This window comes from Coregonus clupeaformis, unplaced genomic scaffold (assembly GCF_020615455.1).
Source record: "Coregonus clupeaformis isolate EN_2021a unplaced genomic scaffold, ASM2061545v1 scaf0522, whole genome shotgun sequence".
NCBI lineage: Eukaryota > Metazoa > Chordata > Actinopteri > Salmoniformes > Salmonidae > Coregonus > Coregonus clupeaformis.
In genome coordinates, this window is record NW_025533977.1 from 287,039 (window position 1) to 307,297 (window position 20,259).

At 41.6% G+C, this 20,259-nt stretch overlaps 1 protein-coding gene across 1 annotated transcript; it reads right to left on the bottom strand.

Moving 5' to 3' along the window:
• Positions 1-12,670: 12,670 nt before the first annotated feature.
• On the bottom strand, positions 12,671-19,306 carry LOC123484978 (GTPase IMAP family member 7-like). The gene is made up of 2 exons (XM_045215807.1): positions 19,279-19,306; positions 12,671-13,401 (listed from the first exon to the last, which is right to left on the bottom strand). Exons 1-2 carry the CDS (start codon positions 19,304-19,306, stop codon positions 12,671-12,673), a joined length of 759 nt encoding a protein of 252 aa, XP_045071742.1.
• Positions 19,307-20,259: the final 953 nt, after the last annotated feature.

Genomic DNA, 20,259 nt, shown 5'->3' on the forward strand with positions numbered 1-20,259 from the left:
TAGTGGCCGTGGCCTCAAATGCATGCAGGTATGCCTCAATGTCATCGGTAGCTCCCATCTTAGATATAAAGTCACTTGCCTTTATTGGGCGGGTATTTTGGACCACCCTCTGTCTCTGCAACTGCAATTCCTCTGCCTTCAGAAGGTTGGCTTTCTTTTGCTCCCTCCAAGAGAGCCACGTTTGCTTGCATCTGGGCTTGCTGGCCAGCAACAAGGGCTTTCAATATGTCCTCCATTTCAGTCGGCGGGAGCCTACGGCCAACTTGGAAAACTGGGTGATCAAACCTTCGGTATCCTCCTCTGACATGCACTATTAGCGCTGAGCGTGCCTGTATTCTCCACCATCTGTGATGTCACGAGAGGCTACACAGCTTTCAGCGGGATTGACTCAAAGTAGTGCAAGGAGACCAGGTTCAACCAAAACAAAGGATTTTATTAAAGGTCTTGGGAAACTAACGAAATTATAACACAATTCTGTTCTCTGGTGGCTCTTAAGGGTTAACAGTTCAGGGATGTCTCTTCCACATCCAAAATCATAACTCTCCTCGCTCAAATAACTTTTCCCCAGCCTTACTGTATTCCACGTTGCAGCTAGTGGCCAACCCAGCAAAACGTCCTTCCAAATGTCCCACACGTATTTCCACAGGTGCATATATCCAAAGGTGAGTATTCCCCAAAGGTAAGTATCTCCAAATCCTTATATTCCTCATGGAAGTGGACGTGCAGCACTCTTGTCCTCCAGAGAGCCCAGCCTGGAGACCGTGTCTCTTCCCTTCAACAAACCTTCAGCTCATCAGCTCCTGATTGGTTTCAGCTGCGTGGGAAGATTGGCCATAGAGGTTGGAGTTCCCGACCATACCAGCAGATGGAGCCATAGCTGTCTGGGTTTGCAGCCATCTCAGGGGGATGTAACGTCCCTCCAGGACACAGCCTCTCGTGACATCACAATGGATACACCTTCCTGAAAACAATGGCACTATACTTTGCCTAAACCTGTTCTGCCAGTTGATGTCCTTAAAGACTAGAATGTTCCATTGTGGTTAGCCTAAAAAGATGACAAGATAGTTCACACATTCATCATTCAGGACAGGCTTACTATCAAACAGATGTTTCTGGTTCGTCCCTAACTTGTTCCTACTTGTAGCAGGGCTCATTTACAGGAATCCTTTTCTCTAACTATGAGTCACATTAATTAATGAGAAAATGATTCTACAGTGTATGTATGTATGTATGCATGTAATGTCTCATGCAAGTCAAGATGTCCTTGGATGAATGTCAACAAGATGCATAACCAGCATTGTTAAAATAACTTTTTTAATTAAATCTGACCATACCAGTTCACGCCCTAAAATAAGAATATTTTCAAATGTAGTCCATGAAGAGGTATTAGGATTAGGTGCACAGCTATTCTGCATACAATTGCAAACTGCAGTAATAACACATTTGGTAAGAATTTAGTTAAGACCGAAATCCGGCTTTATAGTATCCGTTTTATCTTGTGACAAAAGTGTCCTGGTTCAATTATGTTCAGATTCAGAGAAATTGGAGTGTCAAATTTGCAGTAACTACAAAATCCAAGTAAAAACCAAGGCAAACAGCAGTAAGTGAACTTACTAAGTGAAGTTACTAAGTTACTAAGTGAAGTTTCTGCACCTGGTTTTGTTCCACTGTGTTTTGACTGCAGTTACTGAGGTTTTCCCTGGTATTCTATCAGGCTCTGAGTTCAGGCCATCCCAATCAAGACACATCCTCACACACACCATGAGACAGCCAGTGATCCAGGTATCACCACAATAAACACGGCACAATCCTGAGGGAAAATAATGCTTGAACTCGTATTGAACCGTAAATACCCAGATAATGGTAAGAAAGATAGCAAATTACAGCGTTATGATGATAGTTCTACAAAGTCAAATATTTCTTAAAAGTATAAACATTCTCTGTGATGAAATAGATCTTACCTTATGGCGAACAAATGCTTCAATACAACATTAAAAACATGAAAACATGAAATACAGTTGGAATGTACACTACCGTTCAAAAGTGTGTTGTTTCGAAAGAAAAGCACATTTTTTGTCCATTAAAATAACATAAAATTGATCAGAAATACAGTGTAGACATTGTTAATGTTGTAAATGGCTATTGTAGCTGGAAACGGCTGATTTTTAATGGAATATCTACATAGGCGTACAGAGGCCCATTACCATCAGTCCTGTGTTCCAATGGCACGTTGTGTTTGCTAATCCAAGTTTATCATTTTAAAAGGCTAATTGATCATTAGAAAACACTTTTGCAATTATGTTAGCACAGCTGAAAACTGTTGTGCTGATTAAAGAAGCAATAAAACTGGCCTTCTTGAGACTAGTTGAGTATCTGGAGCATCAGCAATTGTGGGTTCGATTACAGGCTCAAAATGGCCAGAAACAAATAACTTTCTTCTGAAACTTCGTCAGACTATTCTTGTTCTGAGAAATGAAGGTTATTCCATGCGAGAAATTGCCAAGAATCTGAAGATCTCGTACAACGCTTGCACTACTCCTTCACAGAACAGCGCAAACTGGCTCTAACCAGAATAGAAAGAGGAGTGGGAGGTCCCGGTGCACAACTGAGCAAGAGGACAAATACATTAGAGTGTCTAGTTTGAGAAACAGACACCTCACAGGTCCTCAACTGGCAGCTTCATTAAATAGTACCCACAAAAAAACAGTCTCAACGTCAACAGTGAAGAGGCGACTCTGGAATGCTGACCTTCTAGCCAGAGTTGCAAAGAAAAGCCATATCTCAGACTGGCCAATAAAAGAAAAGATTAAGATGGGCAAAAGAACACAGACACTGGACAGAGGAAGATTGGAAAAAAAGTGTACACACGAATCGAAGTTTGAGGTGTTCGGATCACAAAGAATAACATTTGGGAGACGCAGACAAAATGAAAAGATGCTGGAGGAGTGCTTGATGCCATCTGTCAAGCATGGTGGAGGCAATGTGATGGTCAGGGGGTGCTTTTGGGGGTGGTAAGTGGGAGATTTGTACAGGGTAAAGGGGATCTTGAAGAAGGAAGGCTATCACTCCATTTTGCAACGCCATGCCATACCCTGTGGACGGCGCTTCATTGGAGCCAATTTCCTCCTACAACAGGACAATGACCCAAAGCACAGCTCCAAACTATGCAATAACTATTTAGGGAAGAAGTAGTCAGCTGGTATTCTGTCTATAATGGAGTGGCCAGCACAGTCACCAGATCTCAACCCTATTGAGCTGTTGTAGGGAGCAGCTTGACCGTATGGTACGCGAAGAAGTGCCCATCAAGCCAATCCAATTTGTGGGAGGTACTTCAGGAAGCATGGGGTGAAATCTCTTCAGATTACCTCAACAAATTGACAACTAGAATGCCAAAGGTCTGCAAGGCTGTAATTGCTGCAAATGGGAGGATTCTTTTGAGAAAGCAAAGTTGAAAGGACACAATTATTATTTCAATTAAAAATCATTATTTCTAACCTAGTAAATGACTACATTTCCTATGCATTTTGCTATATTTCCTATTCAAACTCATTTCATGTGTGTTTTCAGGAAAACAATGACATTTCTAAGTGACCCCAAACTTTTGAACGGTGGTGTAGTTAGAACTCTTAAACTGTCTATGGCTGAAACAACAAGAAAGTTTGATCAACACATTTACATTTTAAATAGTGCACTTTGCGTTTGCATTACCCATATAGTTGTTTAACATCATACAAAGGCAGAGTGCAGTATCAGCATTTTAGGGTCATAGGTCAGATCAGTGATCATGGTTGATATGCATAAAAAATTACTTCATAATAAGATAAAACATCAGTGCAATATCACTTATCTACTGTATCTACAACATACTAGGCTGGACAGCAAAAACATTTTAAAATAATCTCAGTTTCACTGTCTACGTAGTTACTGCTCTTTGCCTTTGTAGGACAGTATTACTCTAGCCTCTGTAGTCAAGTTTGAGATGACAAAATTCAAATTTAAAAAGTGTGTTTTTTGGTAACAAGACTAACTGCTGCATATTCATTATTACTGTTTTGTCAGCATGTGTTTTAGAGTCTGTGTGTTTTACCTTGATCTCAATTGCTGTGTGCACCATGTTTTGACAAGTGGTGACAGATCTCACTATGGCAACAGGCCTCTCTGCCAAAGGTTAAAGGCCAGGTGGACAAACAAATAGGTTACAACCATAGAGATAGATAGAGGACTCATCTTTATATCTGTGCCATTATATTGTCTGTGACAGCATGGGCAGTGCCATGGAGGCTACAACCCATAGGAATCCCCACCCAGTTGACTACTTTGACTACCTTAAAATAGCGGAAGCATGGTGGAAGCCCCTCAATGTCGATGCCCACGCTAAAACTGCCTTTTGGCCACTAGAGGCATCTATCATTCTCTATGGCTACAACAGTTCTCCTCAGATGATTGCTATATCCCTCACTTGTGAGAGTAACATTTCAAGAAGCATTGATAAAATAAAAGCTGTGATGATGTTGGATTAATCCATTTTGTCAGTCTTGACCATGCCCAAATGGATATAGCTCTTTACCCATCAACCAATAAGTGCCCTTCTTCACGAGCCGCTGGAAAAGCTCCTTGGTCTTTTGGTTTAATCTGTGATTAAAGTGGAAGAGTAAATGAATATACACAGCATGTCAAAGAAAGGAATAAGGGAGAATAAATAATATGTCCTCTTTCTTTTATGGCCTCTATTTTCAGTACTAAATGTTCTAGCAACAGTAAAAAAGTGTCGCCACTAGAGATCCTGGTTCGATTCCAGGCGCGACCGGAGACCCATGGGGCGCGCTGACAATTGACCCAGCGCCGTCCAGGGTAGGGGAGGGTTTGGCCGGCAGGGACGTCCTTGTCCCATCACGCACTAGCGACTCCTGCGGCGGGCCGGGCGCAGTGCACGCTGACTCGGTCGCCAGGTGTACGGTGTTTCCTCCGGCACATTGGTGCGGCTGGCTTCCGGGTTGAGCGGGCACTGTGTCAAGAAGCAGTGCGGCTAGGTTAGGTTGTGTTTCGGAGGACGACGACTCTCGACCTTCGCCTCTCCTGTGTCCGTACGGGAGTTGTAGCGATGGGACAAGACTGTAACTACCATTGATACCACAAAATTGGGGAGAAAAAGGGGTAAAATAAAAAAAACAAAAAAAACAAGTAAAAAAGTGTCTGCTTTCAGATCTCAAGCCTGAGCTCAATGGGGACTGTGTGTGTTTGGTTTAGGGTACTCTGATAGCTATCAGATAATGCTAAATAGAGCAGGCATATCCTTAGTTGTTACTACTCATTAGTTGCTATGACCTCTGAATCACTGTCAGAGTCATACAGGGCCAACTACAACCACTGTTGCCCATATTTTATCTCCAAGGGATCTCTCGTTAAACCATCAATAAGATCACCTGCAAAGCCGATCTCAATCATTTCCAAAATGTCCCGCTTCCTAAAAGCTGAGGTACGTATTAGGTTGGTGTTAACTTAGTCCTGCTTTCTCCAAAAAGTTTCCAATACATGTATTATCTTTGGTAGAAATAAAACCTGGTAATTGAACAGACTAAGGGGTGATTAAGTTTTTGACAATCATTCAGTACAATTGAAATTAAGTAATTTCTCCTCTTATGAACCAGTACCTAACATTTATTTAGACAAATATTGGCAGTTGAATGGCCTTACTGAAGAGTTCAGTGACTTTCCACGTGGCACTGTCACAGGATGTCACCTTTCCAATAAGTCAGTTTGTCAAATTTCTGCCCTGCTAGAGCTGCCCCGGTCAACTGTAAGTGCTGTTATTGTGAAGTGGAAACGTCTAGGAGAAATAACGGCTCAGCCGCAAAGTGGTAGGCCACACAACCTCATAGAATGGGACCGCCGAGTGCTGAAGCGTGTAGCGCGTAAAAATCGTCTGTCCTCGGTTGTACAAGCCCTGCTCCTGTAGTAGAAGGTTTACTAGCCCTTCTCCTGCAGTAGAACGTTTACTAGCCCTGTAGAAGGTTTACTAGCCCTGCTCCTGCAGTAGAAGGTGTACCAGCCCTGCTCCTTCAGTAGAAGGTTTACTAGCCCTGCTCCTGCAGTAGAAGGTATACTAGCCCTGCTCCTGCAGTAGAAGGTGTACTAGCCCTGCTCCTGCAGTAGAAGGTGTACCAGCCCTGCTCCTTCAGTAGAAGGTTTACTAGCCCTGGTCCTGCAGTAGAAGGTGTACGAGCCCTGCTCCTGCAGTACAAGGTGTACGAGCCCTGCTCCTGCAGTAGAAGGTGTACTAGCCCTGCTCCTGCAGCAGGTGTGCTAGCCCTGCTCCTGCAGTAGAAGGTATACTAGCCCTGCTCCTGCAGTAGAGGTTTACTAGCCCTGGTCCTGCAGTAGAAGGTGTATGAGCCCTGCTCCTGCAGTAGAAGGTGTGCTAGCCCTGCTCCTGCGTAGAAGGTGTGCTAGCCCTGCTCCTGCAGTATAGTAGTTGTACTCAGCCCTGCTCCTACAGTAGAGGTTTACTAGCCCTGCTCCTGCAGTAGAAGGTGTGCTAGCCCTGCTCCTGCAGTATAAGTTGTACTAGCCCTGCTCCTGCAGTAGAAGGTTTACTAGCCCTGCTCCTGCAGTAGAAGGTGTACTAGCCCTGCTCCTGCAGTAGAAGGTGTACTAGCCCTGCTCCTGTGCATTTATTATCTTGAGCATAAGTGTAGCGCAGGGGTCTTCAAACATTTCTTGACCAGGGACCCCTCCCAGGCAAACCGGCGACCCAGGGACCCCCATCATATATGTTAGCAAAATTGTTACACATTATAATTGGAAGGAGTGTAAATTATAAAATAGCCTATTAGCTAGAAATGTAACTCCAAACTAGGGCTGTGATGATTATGTAATTATGGGTAATGATTCATTGTCATGTAAATGTCACAGTTATTGTAATAATTGTCATTTTTGTAGAAAATATTTTAAGCTTTTAATTAATGCATCAAATTAAGCTTATACTCCCAACAGTGCCGTTCTGCTCGTAAAATTATTACTAACATTACCCACTTCATGTGAAAATGAAAAACCGCTATTGGGTAAACTATATCTACTTGAATATGAAGTTGGATCCCCCCTTCTCCTAAAATGAATTAATAAAGACGATTATGACGGTTTTTAAACAATAATTGTGCCAGCCCTACTCCAAAACCATGTTCGCTAATAGCAGCTGTTTAGTTGGTTAAACAAAGGTAAGAAATGTGTTCGCAAAAATGTCCTTGTCAAGAAACCTTGCCAGCAGCCACCATCACTTGCTGCAACTGGTACTCACAGGTGCTTTTTCAAAGCCTATGTCAGATACTTCCAGTGAGTGTAATTTGCTCAATATTAGGAGTTCAGAAATAAAGTTGAAATCATTATAAGATATTTCCCTCTTTTTTGGTGTGTTGTTTCTAGCTATAAATATTTTCCACTTTTTCATATATATATATATTTTTTTTTTCGCGGAGTCCATTAAGTATTCAACCTCGTTACCAAACCTTGATTGAATTCCCCTGGGGTAGTGTAATACCTGAGGGGGAAACCAGACAGGATCCAATGAAACATCACAAAATATAACGTCACAAAATATATTTCACAAAAGAGGAATGACCTCAGATGCTGTATTCTACAAGGCTTCCACATAGTTCTTCTCAGATGATTACTTTAAATCCTCATTGTGGAAGTAAATATTCAAGAGTTGCATTTACACAATACAAGCTGTGATGATGTTGGATTAATCCATTTCGCCATGCTTGATTATTAACTTGACCATGCCCAAATGGATATAGCCTACAGTATCTGCTTGTTACAGTTTTTTAACTTTGGTGCAATTTTCACAACTCCAAGCACAAAAATCGATATCTATTTGAAGAATCTCAAATATAAAATATATTTTGATTTGTTTAATACTTTTGTAGTTACTACATCATTCCATATGTGTTATTTCATAGTTTTGATGTCTTCACTATTATTCTGCAATGTATAAAATAGTAAAAATAAAGAAAAAGCCTTGAATGAGTAGGTGTTCTAAATAAATTTATCGGTAGTGTGTATATATACAGTGGGGAAAAAAGTATTTAGTCAGCCACCAATTGTGCAAGTTCTCCCACTTAAAAAGATGAGAGAGGCCTGTAATTTTCATCATAGGTACACGTCAACTATGAACAGACAAATTGAGGAAAAAAAAATCCAGAAAATCACATTGTAGGATTTTTTAATGAATTTACTTGCAAATGATGGTGGAAAATAAGTATTTGGTCACCTACAAACAAGCAAGATTTCTGGCTCTCACAGACCTGTAACTCTTCTTCTTTAAGAGGCTCCTCTGTCCTCCACTCATTACCTGTATTAATGGCACCTGTTTGAACTTGTTATCAGTATAAAAGACACCTGTCCACAACCTCAAACAGTCACACTCCAAACTCCACTATGGCCAAGACCAAAGAGCTGTCAAAGGACACCAGAAACAAAATTGTAGACCTGCACCAGGCTGGGAAGACTGAATCTCTGCAATAGGTAAGCAGCTTGGTTTGAAGAAATCAACTGTGGGAGCAATTATTAGGAAATGGAAGACATACAAGACCACTGATAATCTCCCTCGATCTGGGGCTCCACGCAAGTTCTCACCCCATGGGGTCAAAATGATCACAAGAACGGTGAGCAAAAATCCCTGAACCACACGGGGGGACCTAGTGAATGACCTGCAGAGAGCTGGGACCAAAGTAACAAAGCCTACCATCAGTAACACACTACGCCGCCAGGGACTCAAATCCTGCAGTGCCAGACGTGTCCCCCTGCTTAAGCCAGTACATGTCCAGGCCCGTCTGAAGTTTGCTAGAGTGCATTTGGATGATCCCAGAAGAGGATTGGGAGAAATGTCATATGGTCAGATGAAACCAAAATATAACTTTTGGTAAAAAACTCAACTTGTCGTGTTTGGAGGACAAAGAATGCTGAGTTGCACCATACCTACTGTGAAGCATGGGGGTGGAAACATCATGCTTTGGGGCTGTTTTTTTCTGCAAAGGGACCAGGACGACTGATCCATGTAAAGGAAAGAATGAATGGGCGCCATGTATCGTGAGATTTTGAGTGAAAACCTCCTTCCATCAGCAAGGGCATTGAAGATGAAACGTGGCTGGGTCTTTCAGCATGACATTGTTCCCAAACACACCGCCCGGGCAACGAAGGAGTGGCTTCGTAAGAAGCATTTCAAGGTCCTGGAGTGGCCTAGCCAGTCTCGAGATCTCAACCCCATAGAAAATCTTTGGAGGGAGTTGAAAGTCCGTGTTGCCCAGCGACAGCCCCCAAAACATCACTGCTCTAGAGGAGATCTGCATGGAGGAATGGGCCAAAATACCAGCAACAGTGTGTGAAAACCTTGTGAAGACTTACAGAAAACGTTTGACCTGTGTCATTGCCAACAAAGGGTATATAACAAAGTATTGAGAAACTTTTGTTATTGACCAAATACTTATTTTCCACCATAATTTGCAAATAAATTCATTAAAAATCCTACTATGTGATTTTCTGGAATTGTATTTCTCATTTTGTCTGTCATAGTTGACGTGTACCTATGATGAAAATTACAGGCCTCTCTCATCTTTTTAAGTGGGAGAACTTGCATAATTGGTGGCTGACTAAATATTTTTTTCCCCACTGTATATATACAGTGAGGGAAAAAAAGTATTTGATCCCCTGCTGATTTTGTACGTTTGCCCACTGACAAAGACATGATCAGTCTATAATTTTAATGGTAGGTTTATTTGAACAGTGAGAGACAGAATAACAACAACAAAATCCAGAAAAACGGATGTCAAAATGTTATAAATTGATTTGCATTTTAATGAGGGAAATAAGTATTTGACCCCCTCTCAATCAGAAAGATTTCCTGTCTCCCAGGTGTCTTTTTATACAGGTAACGAGCTGAGATTAGGAGCACACTCTTAAAGGGAATGCTTCTAATCTCAGTTTGTTACCTGTTAATATACCTGTCCACAGAAGCAATCAATCAATCAGATTCCAAACTCTCCACCATGGCCAAGACCAAAGAGCTCTCCAAGGATGTCAGGGACAAGATTGTAGACCTACACAAGGCTGGAATGGGCTACAAGACCATCGCCAAGCAGCTTGGTGAGAAGGTGACAACAGTTGGTGCGATTATTCGCAAATGGAAGAAACACAAAATAACTGTCAATCTCCCTCGGCCTGGGGCTCCATGCAAGATCTCACCTCGTGAAGTTGCAAGGATCATGAGAACGGTGAGGAATCAGCCCAGAACTACACGGGAGGATCTTGTCAATGATCTCAAGGCAGCTGGGACCATAGTCACCAAGAAAACAATTGGTAACACACTACGCCGTGAAGGACTGAAATCCTGCAGCGCCCGCAAGGTCCCCCTGCTCAAGAAAGCACATATACAGGGCCGTCTGAAGTTTGCCAATGAACATCTGAATGATTCAGAGGAGAACTGGGTGAAGGTGTTGTGGTCAGATGAGACCAAAATGGAGCTTTTTGGCATCAACTCAACTACGCCGTGTTTGGAGGAGGAGGAATGCTGCCTATGACCCCCAAGAACACCATCCCCAACGTCAAACATGGAGGTGGAAACATTATGCTTTGGGGGTGTTTTTCTGCTAAGGGGACAGGACAACTTCACCGCATCAAGGGGACGATGGACAGGGCCATGTACCGTCAAATCTTGGGTGAGAACCTCCTTCCCTCAGCCAGGGCATTGAAAATGGGTCGTGGATGGGTATTCCAGCATGACAATGACCCAAAACACACGGCCAAGGCAACAAAGGAGTGGCTCAAGAAGAAGCACATTAGGTCCTGGAGTGGCCTAGCCAGTCTCCAGACCTTAATCCCATAGAAAATCTGTGGAGGGAGCTGAAGGTTGAGTTGCCAAACTTCAGCCTCGAAACCTTAATGACTTGGAGAAGATCTGCAAAGAGAGTGGGACAAAATCCCTCCCGAGATGTGTGCAAACCTGGTGGCCAACTACAAGAAACGTCTGACCTCTGTGATTGCCAACAAGGGTTTTGCCACCAAGTACTAAGTTATGTTTTGCAGAGGGGTCAAATACTTATTTCCCTCATTAAAATGCAAATCAATATATAATATTTTGACATGCATTTTTCTGGATTTTTTTGTTGTTATTCTGTCTCTCACTGTTCAAATAAACCTACCATTAAAATTATAGACTGATCATGTCTTTGTCAGTGGGCAAACGTACAAAATCAGCAGGGGATCAAATACTTTTTTCCCTCACTGTATATATATATAGATAAAAATGCCAATTAATTCCAATTATTTCCAGGTTGTAACACAACAAAATGTGAAATAGTCCAAGGGGGTGAATACTTATCCTAGTCAAAGTACACCAACTGCGATTTGGTCCATCCCATCCTTTGACTTTTCTCTGATCATTTATTTAGTCAAGTTTGATTTACGATACCATGTCCTGTTTTATCAGTTAAGCTTAAAACAAGTAGGCCCATCTTAAACAACAATACAGTACCAGTCAAATGTTTTTCCATACCACAAAATGCTTATTTCTTTCAAATTTTGTGCACAAATTAGTTTACATCCCTGTTAGTGAACATTTCTCCTTTGCCAAGATAGGAGGATCGTCTGAGACCAGCCACCCGGACAGCTGATGAAACTGAGGAGTATTTCTGTCAGTAATAAAGCCCTTTTGTGGGGAAAAACTCATTCTGATTGGCTGGGCCTGGCTCCCAAGTGGGTGGACCTATGCCCTCCCAGGCCCACTCATGGTTGTGCCCCTGCCCAGTCATGTGAAATCCATAGATTAGGTCCTAATTTATTTATTTCAATTGACGGATTTCCTTATATGAACTGTAACTGATTAAAATCATTGAAATTGTTGCATGTTTCGTTTTTATTTTTGTTCAGTATAGTTTATTGTTGAACATGCCATATTCTATCTTATTACAATTTTAGTTAGATTATGCTCGAATTTCAGATCACCATGACTTAATTTAAGTGTTGCTGTGAGAGTGTGATTTGAAGGAGTCATGCGCAGGAGGGTAGATCACAGAATACACAGTTTATTCCGCACTGGAACAAATACAGGCACACAGGGAAAATATACCCCGGCAATACAAAGTACAGGTAGCTCCACCGAGCTACACTCTACTCACATGCAACAATCACCCACAAGGACAAGGGGGCAGAGGGAACACTTAAACACAGACTAATGAGGGGATAGGAACCAGGTGTGTGTGATTGACAAGACAAGACAAATGGAATGATGATAAATGGAGCGGCAGTGGCTAGTAAGCCGGTGACGACGAACGCCGAAACCTGCCCGAACAAGGAGGGGAGGCAGCTTCGGAGGAAGTCGTGACAGTTACTGTAAGCTTAGAGCTCAATCAGCTGATTGATGTCATACCACAGTTCATTTTCACTTTTCTCTTTATATTGGATTCACAACATTCAGATTTTTAATACATAGCATTTTAACTAATGTTAATCTCAAATAATAAAGAAAAATGTTGATTAGAGAAAGAGAGACTTCCTACTCAACTACTATATTGTGTTATACTACAGTAGGCTATATGGTAAAGATTTCATGATTCACATCAGTGGTAGTAGTCACAGATTGTGTTCCTCGTGGAGAGGAAATAGCCACAGCTATGCTTCATTAGTAGTCATCTTCTAAAACAAGTATTTTTTGAAACCGAATGACTCTCTGCTGCAATTCAGCAAGGAATGTGAATTTGTATGTTTGGAGCTCTGCCAATTCCCTTGTAATCTTTTGCTGTTCAATCATTCTCTCTGCCTCCTGAAACATTTCGTCAGTATAGTGCCCTCCTCCATTTCCTGCCACCACGTCATCAATCTTCTTGATCAGCTCAACAACTTGACTTCTATTCCCATCTCTGTTGTTGAAAACATGGAATCTGTTGCCACAGCGTTGAATCACTTCTTGAAGCTTTGGATGACCGGTGCGTACATATTCTTGTATTGTTTGACCCTCAAGTTCATCCTCACGAGTAAACAGTACAATCATGTGATTGGAGGCCTGTGGTCCAAAGATTTCCTCCAGGGCCTCGATCGAATTCTGCTCCTCTTTAGTGAATCTGCCAACCTGGATCACCAGCAGGAAGACGTGAGGACCAGGGGATGAAACCTGAATACACTTCACTATCTCGTTTTTTACATCTGTAGCTTCTTTGTCTGTATCTAAAATCCCTGGTGTATCCACCACATGTATCCTCCTATTACTCTCTTGAAGTTTATTCTTTTCACAAGTCAAAGTCACAGAGTTAGCGCTGGGATGAGATTTGAATATGTTTTTGCCCAAAATGGTGTTTCCAACAGCACTTTTCCCCACTCCAGTTTTTCCAATCATCACAATTCTCAGGTCAGGACCTGAAAATATTTAATTAATGCTTAGTGAAGAATTCATGCTTAGTGACCTATTCAGTGAAAACAAATGTCCTGCTAAACTTCATTCTTCTTGTGCTGGAAGAAATTGGATTCATACACTCAACAATGTTTTCTGTGTGAAATTAAAGAAACAACTGCAAAAAATATACTTTATAGTTAGTTTTACATTAAATATTTGGATTTTGCTCATCAATACCTCTTCAACGGAACGTGCAAGAATGATACATAGCGACGATCGCTGACGATAGCAAACAAGTTACACCCCTTGTTTTTGCAATTCGGTGTCTCATTTTATTTTTGGAGGCAAAATATAGCTAAAACGTTGCTCTCCTCTTCTCAGAGGTTTAAGCAACCGTCTTAAAACTGCAATGTCTACTTGTTAATAACAAATCTTAATAGCTTCTCAACCACATGACATAAAGATCTCAAATCAATTTGACATTGTTCAGAGGAGTCCTCTTCTCTTGAATCCACGGCAATAAGTTTAGCTTTTTTTACATATTTATTTCAATTAACTTTAAAGAAAAATACTTTTAAAAAATTTTATAGCTTCCACCCCATAGGACTTACATGAATACAACCAACCTGATATTGGTTCAGGGACCTCTTCCCTCCAATCCATTGCAATTTGTAAAAAAAAATGGTACTGTATTTTCTTAAATTGACTTTACATTGAAGGCAAAGTAAATGAGCGCTCAGAGTCTGGGCAGGGGCAGCCGGACTCGGACTCGGGCAGGACCCCCTGCCCTGGAGGTTTGGACTTAGTCTCTGACGCTGAGACGGAGCGCGGCCACCAGGTGCAAGGCTGAACTTTTCAGTGTGAGTGGTCTACCGGGTGCACAGAGTGGCCGGGAGGTGGTGCTTAGGTGCGGGTGCCAAGGTTTGCAAGGTTCTTGAGGTGGGTGAGCCCCGGCCGGGATGTGCTGATGGGTGATGCCCAGGGAGAGGGGTGTTACCTGGGTAGGGAGACTAGAGAGAGTAAGTGTGGAGGCCTGGAGGTCCAGGGAGTAAGCTGGACTCTCATGACCAGGGAGAGGGAAGGCAGGGCAGGGAGAGTAGATCTAGAGGCCTGGAGGTCTGGACTTAGACTGGGGAGAGTAAAAAGTGGAGCTTTATGGGTGGAAGTAAGCTGTACTCCTCTAGCCCAGGGAGAGGGCAGGTAGGCAGGCAGTGCAGCCAGGGAGTGTAGGTCTAGAGGTCTGTATGTCTGTGGGGAAGAGGTCACCAGGTGAGTGTGGGTCTGTCTGGAGCTCCCGAGAGGACCAGAGGGTTGGGCAGTAGTGAGGCCCAGAAAAGGGGTGCCATGGGTGGGGGAGAGGTCACCAGGTAGGCCCCAGGGAGAAGGCCAATGTGAGTAGGTGTGTGAGTGACACTGTCCTTCAGGGGGGTAGAGCAGGCATTTTCTGTATAGATTGGCATTTCTGTCCCCCCTTTTTTTGGCCTACTGGGCCTCTGGTGTGTGGAGGGCTGGCTGAGGCCTAGATCTGGGGCTGGGTGAGTGACACTCTCCTTCTGGGGGGCAGAGTAGGGTCCCTGGGGTGGCCCCAGCCCTCCCTGGCCCTTTCTCTGGGGCAGGAAGATGACTGGATGGAGTGCCAGCCCCTGGCGGATGTACGCGGGTCCCCCCCCCCCCCTCTCTGTGCCAGCCCCTGCCCTCCCTGGCCTCTCCCCCCAACTCCGTGGGGCAGGGAACTGGCTGGATGGAGTGGGGTTCGGCCGCCGCCCCGGGGCTCTGGAGCTCTCTCATTCAATTAAATGAAGGATAAAGGGCAGGAGTACCTATGACCATCTTTAGATATCCAAATGGTGACACACTGCTCTAAAAAGGCCAGTGAAGCAACAGCTTTTTTCTTTCTTACAAGTCATATGGGGTGGAAGTAATTGACGTTTTAAGGAAGTATTTAATTTAAAGTCAATTTGAATTAATTGAAAACATAGTAATTTCCGTAGATTGTACATACAAGGTCCCTGAACCAATAGCAGTTGGTTGTATTCAATAAAGTCATATGGGTGGAAGATATTAAAGTTAAGGAAATATTTGTTATGTAAAGTAAATTTACATGAATAGAAAATAGACAAATTAAAAATTACAAAAAGTAAATGCCGTAGATTGGAGGGAAGAGGTCCCTGAATCTATAACAGTTGGTTGTATTAATGCAGATCATATGGGGTGGAAGCTATTGACGTTTTAAGGAAGTATCTTTTTTAATGTAAAGTCCATTAAAATTCAGAGAAAATAGCCGAAGTCAAAAACTACAAAAGTAATTGCCATAGATTGTACAGACAAGTCCCTGAACCAATAGCAGTTGGTTGTATTCATGCAAGTGACATGGGGTGGCAGCTATTGAAGTTTTAAGTAAGTATTTCTCATGTAAATTCAATGAAAATGTATTTTTAAAAATAGACAAAGTAAAAAAATTAGGGCTGTCAAATGATTAAAATTTTTAATCAAATTAATCAGAATTTTCAGTGGATTAATCATGATTAATCACTATTTGCAATTACACCTGAATCCTAACCATTTTTTTTTCTGAAATGCATACCAAAAGATAAATAACAGGACACAGATACATAATTTTCATATTATGTCTGTTTATTAACACAGCCAAATAATGGTGTTTTAAATCAAGCTGAAACATACTACACACCATAATATTTGTCTTTGGCTGTGGCTCTTGACGGTGGCTTATAGAATGAGTCTTGAGACGTCACTTGCAAAACATCAAGGAAACCTGAGTCTTCTACAATGCTAATGGGTCTACAATCCTTTGCAATCCATTTTGCTATTGTGTTGGTCAAATTATCTGAGGTTGATTTTGTTAATTGCCTGCAAACATTCAGCGTGGTCTGGCGCAAACCACTTGCTGAATCTGACGGCCCAGCAAACGCATGTTTGGCGTTGACATGGTACTTCAAGCTTGAACAGCTCCGGTGAAATTGAAACTCCTTCTTACAAATCTTGCAAATAACCTTGTACTTGTTAACTGTACCATCATCATTCTTTTTATATTTGAATCCGTCAATAGGCCCACTTTGCTCACCTTGCTCCATCTCGCCTCTAGCTCCCAACCACTTTCCTGACGTGAATAATTTGTCACACTGCGCATGCGTGAAATGCGTTAAAAAAATTGGCGTAATTAACAGCAAACAACTAATTAACGTCGTTAACGCCGCTATTTTTGACAGCCCTAAAAAAAATACTAAAGTATTTGCTGTGGATTGGACAGGTGAGGTCCCTGAACCATTATCAGTTGGTTGTGTTAATAAAAGTAATATGGGGTCGAAGCTATTCAAGTTAAGATAGTATTTTTCATGTAAATTCATTTAAAATCTATACTTTTTTAAATAGCCAAAGTCAAAAAAGACAAACGTAATTGCCGTAGATTGTACAGACAAGGTCCCTGAACCAATAACAGTTGGTTGTATTCAGGAAAGTGATATGGGGTGGAAGCTATTGACGTTTTAAGCAAGTATTTTATACATATAATTAAAATGTAATTCATTGAAAATAGACAAATGTATATATGCAATGGATTGGACAGGCGAGGTCCCTGAACCAATAGGCCCTTTTCACGTGACGTCAGACAACTTCCGTTCTGCCGCGATGCAGGTTATGTTTACATCCGGTGTCGCTTAGGAACGCATCAGCTAGTAGCACATCATTATGGAGTTCACCCAGTCCCTTTCACATCTGCCACCAATACGACTTAACGACGTAGAACGACTTGCTGACAAGTGGTCCCTTACTTCAAGATCGAAGCTTGATAAAGGCTACAAGTTCTTCGTTGAAGGTTACCTGTTTGATTATGAAGGTACGTGTTTATCTTTATTTAGCTTAAATTAGCCCTATGCTAGCGAAGGTTATGAGCTGACGAGTTTCTGTTTTGCAGCCTCTTTTTTAATATTACTGCTGTTTGTATCGACCGTAAGATAAGAGTCAGTAATGTATTAATGGCTAATGCTGCGCCCCTTTCTCCCAATCACTGTATTGAAACAGTCTCAAGTGTAGTTAACGGTGAGGTGACAGTGAGAGGGCGATGTTACAGGTCCATGAAGAAAATGAGGAGGCTCATCGGCTTCAGGTTTCTCAGATAAACAGTTCTCTAACATTATGATAAGATAGGTTAAGATAGATAAGTTTTCTTTTTGTTGTGTTTTTGCTGCGGTTGCAGATTTAATAAGAATGATTCCACAAAGTTCCACTGTGGATCAGTTTCAAAATCAAAATAGTATTTTTACTTAACTGCCATATACTTTTACTTTTTTTGCCAAACAGATACATGGTTACTCTTATTTGTAATACTAACCAGGAGAAGGACGGCAGGCATAGTCGTGATCGTTTGTCACTGCAGGCAAAGCACCCTCTGTGCTGTCAGGCATCTCATGATCAGAATCATCCAGGACAGCAACACCAAGACGCTTTCTTGCTCGCTGGTAAACTGACTCCCGAGCTTGTGAGCCGCCTCCTATATGTGTGAAATTAACCATATGCTTGTCATGATACATTTTGGTAATCACTTTTCAGTCCCTAAAATGACAAAATGTAGCAGCTATATTGCATCAGGATTAAATTATTAAACATTTTGTACAAGTAATATATTATTGGATTACAGTAGTATTACGTTTAACGCTGTCTACCTATCCTTACCCCAATCATTCCAGTGGAATCTAGACGGCACTGATCCCTGTTTAATACGGATCCGTCCACTGGCCGATGTGTATCTATCCTCAGGGGAAAGTGCTGACTGCAAACAAAGGTGCTCCCACGAAGAATCTTAAAACTTGGTCCCTCATCTCTCCTGATCGCCCTCACCCAACGGGCACGTATTTCTCCATCAACAGGAAATCGTAGAAAACTCAGATACGGGAATTTCTGTTTGTTGTTTTGAACAAAATGGTACACTGCAATAGCATCTTCTCGAAGATTGTGCCATGCTTCGGTGTTGGATGGGATACTGTTGCGATACAGACACCGGGAGAAAAGAAACAGCTAAATTAACATTCAGCTTTGACCAGGAATCAATATTTATCTAGCTATCATGCACAACAGTATTTGAATAGGTGAGTTACTATACATTCATGAATAAACTAACTGCCTAACAAAGGGTTAGATAGCTAGCTAAGTAAACTTGTTAATTACAGCCAGGCAGCAATGTAACGCTACCTTTTAACGTTATCGGTATCTGGTACTAAGTTGTTGTTAGCTAACGTTAGCCCACTTTTAAGTAACTAAGGCAGTGAACAATTATGAATTAACAATAACGTTAGCAAGTTACAAACCATTGCATATACGTAAACATTATTACTCTTAACTTTACTAATTTAACTTAAACGTACCTTTTGGAATTTCTTCAAGTAGCTAGCTTGCTAGTTAGTGGTCAACAGTTGTATTTTCGTTGAGAAGTCTCAGGTTACGGGCGAACGGAAGTGAAGTTAACCTGCTACGCGGAAAGGCGGAAGTTAGATGACGTCATCGTGAAAAGGGCCTATAGCAATACTTTTTTATGAAACACAATTTTCGGACATTTTAGGATGTTGCACACCCTTGGCTGAACATGGTGTGAAACATCCTAAATTGTGTTTGGAAAATTGTGTTTCATAAAGAAAGTAAGCATATTTTCTCAACCTTCTCACCATTAAAGATAGTTAAGGAGGAAAATTATGCCTTTTCAGCCTAAATGGAGGATCCTTTATGTAAGAGCCGGTCAACAGGGGACACGAGTGTATTACTGAATACCGGGAATGATCGTCAATCATAGAATATAGCGCATGGGCGCTAGATATGCACTATCAGCTGCCTAGGCTAATATAAAGCTAACTTCACCTCATTGCAAAAAAGTTTAAGAACGTAATTCTCACCTTCAGGGATCGAGTAGCGACAACCCATCTTGTTGAAATTGAATGAAGTGGAAAGGTGCAACTTTCCTATGTTTTATCTATCAAGCTCCCTTAGGAACCGCCCACACGATTGACCCTACCTCTATACAATTCAGTATATAATTGGGATGAAAAACATTCATTTTAGATTTGCAGAGACGTTTTGAAGACCTCCCTATTCATTTTCCTGTTTCAGGTTTCGTCATCCCGTGGCTGCACAACGAAAAGAGGAAAATGACAGGTAAGAGCAACTGTTTTCATTCTAAAATCATCAACCATCATGTCATTATTTTACTTTTCATAAAGAGATGTCAATCCAGCAAATGTAGAATTTGTACTATCGTAATTTTTTTATGCTTCTAAGGTTCTATGTGATTGATTTAACAACATTTAGTTTGAAGAACGTCTTGACAAAATAATATAAAGAACATCAGGCACTGCTCTAAGGAGCTTAACAATTTGGACATATGGGCGACGTTTTCCTAATTTAAAAACTGTACACCAAAGGCACATGTCTCTGCACAGTTGAGATCACATCTGTACAATTTTCTTTATCCCCGCAAAGTTTCAAATCTATAGTTTTAGTCATATGCCTACATGGCTTTTTGATAAAACACCTATTTATTGCCCAGAACTGTACAATCGCTGCATCACTACAGGTTGTGTTGTGTGCATTGTTAGATATTTATTTTTAGGCTGAAAAACCAAAGGTACAGTTAAGTGTCTTTGGAAAACAGCAGTGCAAGAATAGTAAAAAAAAAAAAATCTGGAGTAAGACAGGAGGAAAACAGGATTTTACTGGTGTTTGCTCTACTGTGTAATGTGTGTAGCAGAAAGAAAATGTTGCTCAATATGGTTGAAATATATTCTGGAATACTGTTTGGGAACATTCTTAGACTCAATTGTGTGTCCCTTGCAATGGTATCACATTACTAATGCAACATATCCGACAGAAAGATCTAA